The 7,802-nt window shown below is 40.0% G+C and overlaps 1 protein-coding gene across 2 annotated transcripts in view; it reads right to left on the bottom strand.

Moving 5' to 3' along the window:
- Positions 1-2,098: 2,098 nt before the first annotated feature.
- The window catches only part of LOC309532588 (uncharacterized protein), a 44,046-nt gene continuing 38,342 nt past the window's right edge, over positions 2,099-7,802 (bottom strand). For both annotated transcript variants that reach the window (XM_082223039.1, XM_082223038.1), the window contains exons 22-25: positions 4,871-4,965; positions 4,530-4,646; positions 3,088-3,199; positions 2,099-2,655 (exon numbers count right to left, since the gene is read on the bottom strand). In XM_082223039.1, the coding sequence (XP_082079165.1) occupies positions 2,497-2,655; positions 3,088-3,199; positions 4,530-4,646; positions 4,871-4,965 (483 nt within the window). In that variant the 3' untranslated portion in view covers positions 2,099-2,496. The remainder of the gene's footprint in view (positions 2,656-3,087; positions 3,200-4,529; positions 4,647-4,870; positions 4,966-7,802) is intronic.

Raw genomic sequence — 7,802 nt, 5'->3', positions numbered from 1 at the left:
AAGGGCTGGTGTATTCAAACCCTTGATCCATACAGCATTGGGAGAGGAGCCACCAGAATGGCTGGATCCAAGGGTAATTCTCTCTGCTTCCAAGAGCTTCTGAAGAACATACATGTGTCCTGGTGTTCAGAGAGAATACAGTCCTAGTTTAGTTACAAACATCCATATCCACCCAGCTCTACAGTAACCCTTCTGAAATGGACCAGTTACTGTTTATAAGAGCAGTGCACATAAGGAGAAGTGATAACTTTGCAGAAGAGTGGTTAAGTCAGTAGAAGGTTTTGTACAATTGCAGTATATTCTGCCTGGCCCTATAAACCTTTGACCTGGAAGACAAAGCCTAATCCAGGTGTACAGAAAGATGCATAACCTAAGAAGGATGTAAGGGAGTGTCTGACAAGTTTCCAACCATGCAAGAACTGTGTCCATTTTTGTAGCACCATAGAGATCTTCCATCCTAGGGCCTGGTGTTTGATCAGTCTTTGGAGAACCTACACTTAACATATTGGACTTTAAGAATGAAGAAGTGGTATCTGCACTCCTGGTATCTCAAAAAATGTCTACTATGCCGCTCTTGTCGATCGTCTAGGCCAGATCCTCAGCATAATGGAGAGAAATTGGAATATATTCAGCATCAATATATTCAGAAAAATATTTACATGCTGCAACAGGCCCTGTGTGGGGCTCAATGATGGTATGGTTATGACAAGAGGTGGTGAAACTTTCTGATGTAGCTAGCTTCTCTTTCTGTGTATTGACTCCTATATGCATATTTACCCATGTTTGAAGCAACAGCCATTCTTAGCCCAGCTTCAGAGAAATTCCCAAAAGCTTCCCCTCCACAATATATTCTTCCTCGCAAGGAAGTCTGTTAGGTGGAAGCTGCATCTCCTGACTGGTCATGTGGACCTTCCAGCATTCTCGGATATGGATCTACTCTTCTCAGTGAAGGTCTAGCTTTTAGCAGACAGCTACACTCTGCTTTTCTATTTATTATAGCTGAGTGGGTGTCTGGCACACCCTATGTACCCCACCTCTGTCCATATCCAAGAACTTAAATCCAATTTCTCTGAGGCAGCCACCTTGTGTCTAGGGACTGGAATCCACTAAATAAGACTTCACTCTCAAAGGAAAGAATTTACTAGTAAGTCTCTTGTTCAGAAGCAAAAGTTTCAAAAACCACACTTGCTATCACACTTGCACTGCAATCCGGAGGTTTCATGGGCATCCACAATTTTCTCCACATAATCACTTCACAAAATCCCTGAACTACTTCTTAAACTCTTCAATTTACTTTAAAAGCAGCTAAGTATTTGGCATGAGTTCAATAGTAAATGGAAACTACTACTCACAGAAGCATAATAGTCCCCTCTGAAGTCTTTTTATTCTAATAGCAAACAGAAAGCACTTGCAGTTGAGGACTTCGCAGTAGGCATGTTTTCTTCTTCTGAATGTTCATATCTGACAACTTAATCAGATGCTAGTTCAATTGCTAGTAGTTTCCTTTGGGACTCAGCAGACAATTTCATTTTATGTGACACGTTTTAACAATCAGCTCTTTAGCTGTCACGTCTCTTTAGACACTTCCTGATTCAATCATAACCATGGGCCCACTTGCCTTTCCCACCAAGTTTGCTTTCCAGATGTTAATTTGCCACGTAGGACACAGAGAAGGAAAGCTATTTGTGCATGCATGTCTCTTTATCAGTGTCAGCAACTGCTGATGTGATTATTGCATAAACATGTTTGATCTTTGAACAACTGCCACTGTTTTGGAATTGCATGCCTTTAAAGTGATCTTTTCATGAAAATAATGGATTCCTGTAATTTCAGAGATGGTGCTTGGAACTACTTCCTCTTCCAACCATAATTTCACTGTGATTGCTACATATTTCAACATGGAAGAGATTGCTGAGTGACTAGAAGCACTTTCAGTTTTACAAGGCTTTATTCCAGTGACTAATTTTGGTGCAAAACCATTCTAGGTAATAATTTTGTGTGTGTGTATTGTGATCATTACAGATCTATCTGATCTTGGACTCTTGAGAAATTATTGACCACATGCTATATTAGAATGATGCTATAATACAAGGACACAAACAGAATAAACACTTTATTTCAATATGCAAGGAACATTTTCAACTGTATTTGTGGATATTGGATAATTAAATAAAAACAATGGATAATTAAATAAAAACAACTTTGGCTTTGTTTCAATCTATCAATACAAAATGAATAAATGAACAAACAGCGGATAATTAAATAAAAACAACTTTGTCTTTGTCTCAATTTTTCAAAATGAATAAAGCACTCCATGGTCCTGGGCTAGTTTCTGGGAAGCTCAGAGAGACAATCCTTCCTTGCTGGACAGACTGGCCCAGAATAGGCCCAGAGGTGTGGCCTTTTGGGATGGTGGAGTTAAACAAAAAAGAGTAGTTTGGCTAATATTTACATACTGATGATAAGGGGAAAGGTTGTCATTCTGAGCTTTTCCATTTATAAGATTCCTGTGAGACGCAAGAAAACAAAAAGATGCAGGGCCACTAAGTAACTGAGAAAGAAATAGCGAGATTTTGCCCTGCAAGTCAGCAATTGGGAGCGGCAAAGTCTTTGTCCCCGAATCCATCTCCTGAAAGAAAGGGCTCCTCTTTTTACCTGTTTAGAAAAGAAGCATTTGATCCTATTAGCATTGGGCATTCATGCTTCCCAATCAAACCCACAAAAATAAACACAAAAGGTGGAATTAAATGAGAAAAAAGTGTGTTACAGGTAAGTTGTGTAGGGTCTTTATTGCTTTCAATTGCAAGTGATCCACATCTATGCCATAAGATACTGAAGTATTTACAACACAACAACTTAGCATCATATTATGAAACTTGATGATTCTCCAGCAACCACTTTGTAATGTGGAGCAGTGGTGTAGAGACCGATATATATAATGACTGACATCTTGTGTAATAAATGCCAGGTTAATACCAGTATTTCAGCGAAAACCTTTTTGAAAATAAATGACTTACAATTTGGTATTAGTCATCCACATTAAAGAAAATAATGTATCAGATTTACTTTTAAGATTTATAGACTTACCTTACGTACTACCGTAAGTTCACTAGCGTTGATGATGAAAGGCTGCCTTTCCTCTTCTTCTACCTGAAAAGCACATTGTTCCGATGCTGACCTGGAATCAATCAGTTCAAGCCTTAAAAAAGAAATGCAAAAGGCTTATCAGATTCATGACACTTTTAAACTACTATTTATCTATGCTGATCATTCTTTGAATTTTAACTTGGGATAGCAACCCTTTTAAAGAACCTGGTTCATCTGAACTGAGTCAGATCCTGTAGTTAAATGGAACAGGTAATTTCATTACAATTTTATTAACACTCCTTTATTAACGGAGTAGTAACCTTTATTCTGGAAACAGCAAGTAACTGGCTTTGAAGCCCATGCTGCTCGCATCATGTTCATAAACATATACATGGATGGGATATACTGTAATATATAGGGCAGGATTCAGTGGAAGCCCTGCACAAGGACCTCCACTTGTACAACAGGGCTTCCCCACTCTCCCCACCCCCACCCCATGGAATTGGTTCAGTGGACCCATGAGAACCTCAAGAACAGCAGGGGGGAGAGGGGGGATTATTCTGCCTAGGTCTGGAGACGCCATTCAATCTACAGCAATAGCTGTATGAGATGTATGTGTCAAATATGGAGCACTTATTGAGTCTTATTGATAAATTGCTCCACTTCAATCAGTGTTTAGGGATGCTGTTGGGCTTGGCAAGCACTGGTGGTGGGCAGGAACATTAAAAGCACACATATACTTATCACGTGTACACACACACACACACAAAATATACATCTCTCTAATAAATAATAATAATTTTTTACTTATACCCCGCCTATCTGGCCAGGCCTCCCCAGCATGTGAGTTTAACACACGGACACATTCATTCATACTAACATGCTCTCAGACAGCTGTTCTTGCATCCATTCTCCCCTCTTCCCAGCTCAGTTCCTACTTGCCTTTCTCTCAGATACAGTCCTTCACTATCTGCTATTGACCCATCTGATTAGCTGGGTGGTCAGGTCTGCAGTGTGGGGCCATGACATTGGCTGCAGTGGGCAAAGGAAACCCTACTGATGAACCATCAGCCGGGTTCATGAAAAAGACTGCTGTCCCAGCACACTGGGCTGCATCTGGAGTGTTGTGGGGAGGTTAAAACAGCACAAGGACAGTAATATTTATAAATGGGGATGGGGATCACTGTGGGGGAGGAAGGTTTTAGCTTCACCCTGCCCCCAGCCTTCCTGATGCAGCCAGCAATCTTTCCCATGAACCAGTCTGACAGTTGACCGTCTGTACACTGAATAAAGGGGGGCCAGGTCCCCTGAGAGTTTAGTGGGCTGCACTGGGAGTGATCAAAGATCGCATGCATGGGCACGTTACAGGTTGACTGTTTCTGGCCTACCAATATCAGCACAGTTCGAGATCAGCCCCAAATACCTTTCACACGTGTTGCTACCTTTTAATTTGTTCTTCCAAGAGCCCGAGGGCCTCTTCCGCAGCTTCCCGTCTATTCCTCTCTTCTGAGAGAGTCCCCATTAATTCCAATAAAGTTGGTTCTTGCCTCTGTGCAAGCCTAGAACAAACCCAAATTCCAAAGGAGGAAAAAAATAATGCAAAGCAAAACTAGTTTGCTTTATGTAGTAGTTTGTTCCTATTGGATTATTGTACAGTAATTATTCATCTTAGGTGGTTAAAATTTATGATATCATAATCTTACATCTTATCAAGAGAAATGAGCTCTAGGTTTAAGACCAGTTAATAAAGCGTACTTTACAAATGAGTAGAAATAATTCTGACCTTCCGTTGATTTCAATGAAGTCCATGCTGTCCATTTCAATGACTTCAGCTCTTTCTTGAGGAGCTCCTGGAGGAAATTTTGCTTGAGTCTCACCCTAAACAGAGCAATATGGCTATGCTGCTTATGTTGAAACTTCATAAAATCAAAATATTGTTTGTCTGGTAACATTAACTTATTTCACAACATAGTACTGTATGCAAACACTTCCATGTAGCTGTTTATATTAATTCCAAAATGAATAATTAAAGTAAGAAGCATGCATGCCCACAATTGTTAGGAAGACTTCTGGAACGCAGGGGAGAAACTGGGTGCATGACAGAAGTGATAGCTCTGAAGAACTATGGAGTGGAGTGAAAGCAAACTTTGGATAAGAAACTGGTTCCTGGTTTAATCAGACCTGAATCTCTTTCTTAAGAGTGGAAATCTCTGTCACAGCAGACCTGAATGTCCTTCTTAAAGGTGGAAACCTCTGTCAGCCTGGACCGTGGAAAGCAGAGCTGTTAACAAAACCTAAGACAGTATACCAGTGTGAAGAAAATGTGGTTAGCAGCACTAGGGAAACCTCATGAGTGTTCTCGTACCCTGAGAAGACTTGAGAACAGATCAATCTCGTAAAACAATGTTTCTCAAAGGGTGTGGTGCAGGAAAGAATGATAAGTGTGGTAGGAAGATTCAAGGGCAATCAAAGAAACATTTAAACATTTCAATGTAGGATAGTATAGTTTAGTATAATATCATTTTTAAAAAAATGCAGAATTTGGTTAGATATGGCATTTGTCTCAAATTAGACCTAATATAAATGAGATTACTGGGCAAAACCAAGCTCACACCTCTCATTGAGTTTGTACACATACTTAAGGTACTTATGTAAGGGGCTTGTTTATAATTCTATTTTGGGGTTGATTCATGTTTTTATGTAGTTGCATTGCTTTATACTTTTTGGGTATCCTATGATCACATTTTATTCTGTGAACTGCCCTGAGACCTCCGGGTATAGTGTGGTCAATACATTCAAAGAGGAGGAGGAGGAGGAGGAGGAGGAGGAGGAAGAAGAAGAAGAAGAAGAAGAAGAAGAAGAAGAAGAAGAAGAAGCAGCTGTGTTTTATGTTATAAATCAAGCACTGCTAGCTGTTTCTTTTGGTTCTCCAATATATTTCTTATGAATAAAAAAAAAAATTGGAGTGGCACAAGCAAATTTTAATCTGAAAGTGTGGCCCAGATAAAAAAAGTTTGAGAACTACTGTCCTAAAACAACACACAACTTGGTGTCTGCCCCTGACCTACCATTTGCCAATATAGCCGTACCTTGGAAGTCGAACAGAATCCATTCTGGACGTTCATTCGACTTCCAAAACTTTCGGAAACCAAAGTGTGGCTTCTGATTGGCTGCAGGAAGCTCCTGCAGCCAATAGGAAGCCACGGAAGCCGCGCCGGACGTTCGACTTCCAAAAATCGTTTAAAAACCGGAACACTCACTTCCGGGTTTCAGTTGTTCAGGAGCCAATTTGTTTGGGACCCAAGGCATTTGAGATCCAAGGTATGACTGTATAGACAATATTATGCTGTCATGGTTGCTTTTTCCCCTCCTCAAGAACCCAAAAGAAAGGCTGGAATGAGAGTGCTGCTGTCTTTCATCCTTGGCTTTAAAAGAGAAGCTCATTAAAATAGAAAGCACTCCAGGAGATTCATCAGAGAAAGTGTGAAGAATTTGACTCCAATTTATTGCTTTTATATTCTCTGCAGAAAAGGTTGGACACTGATACATCTCTTCAGGAAAAAAAAGCAAAAAGCAGTCCTACAATATATAGTCCTCAGAAATTGATTAAATTGGGTTTTGTGGTAGGACAACTCCCCAGGCAAGTTTGATCATGGAAAGGAAACAATAAAAGAATTTTCACAATTAACAATAAAGTTTGCCAAAAGTCAAAAAGAAGCAAAGCATTTTAAAATTGTGTTGGAAGATACAAGACGAGAGAGAGGAATTCATAAGCAACCTAGAGAAATCAAATATATAATTATTCAATATGAAAGAGATGTTAAAACATGTCAGTGAAGAAAACAAGCAACTATTGATCAGATTAATTAAGAGCAACCATTTCCAATCCCCTGGACAAAATAATTAAAAATGATACAGAAGTTGGTAATGTTACGTGGAACTTCTATATTTCCATTGTTTTTAAAACAATTTTTCTTTCAAATTGTGGCTGGAAAATTAGGCTTTTTTCTTAGCCAGGACAAAACATGTTTCTTCTTGCATTTATTTCTAATTAAATGCAAAGAAGGGAGGGGACTCCAACCTACTCACAGATCTCGGATCAACATATCTAAGCCTTAGAAAACTTCTGGGGCACAAATATATAAAACAATTGGTCTTGCCTGAAGTGTAGATTTGCGAGTAGGGATGCTGGAGCCAATGGGATGGCCTATGTCCTCGTCATGTGATGCTAGGCAGGAGCAAAGAATTGTGTGAAGCAGGCTGGACTCCTCAGTTTTCCGGATTTGCCAAGAGGCAAACACTGATGGAGTCACTGAAATAAAAGGTCTGCCTACTTCTTCTCTCCATGGCTCAAAAATCTAAAGGAAGAAATGTACTAGGTATCTGAAAGGCAAGGAAATTATTATCAATAGACTATATCTTCAGTAAAGTGCATCGGAAATCTCCCTTGGCTCCAGCATCCCTACTAGCAAATCCACACTTCAAGTAAGACCAATTGTTCTATTTACTTTGTGGGATGCTGGAGGCAATAGGATGGGACATACCACAGTAGATGAACAGAAAATGGGTGGGTCTCAGATCTGAAGAACCCAGCTGACCTTGTTGAGTGCAGAAGCACCTGAGTTGGCTGGGGCAATTTGAGGGACTCATAAGCAAGGAAAATACAGGCACTAATCCACCTCACCAAAGTAGCACTGCTGACCCTAACCCCAAAG

This window comes from Podarcis vaucheri (assembly GCF_965113315.1).
Source record: "Podarcis vaucheri genome assembly, chromosome: 1".
In the NCBI taxonomy this organism is placed as follows: domain Eukaryota; kingdom Metazoa; phylum Chordata; class Lepidosauria; order Squamata; family Lacertidae; genus Podarcis; species Podarcis vaucheri.
The sequence above is the reverse complement of the archived record's forward strand: the minus strand, read 5'-3'. Positions and strand labels throughout refer to the sequence as shown.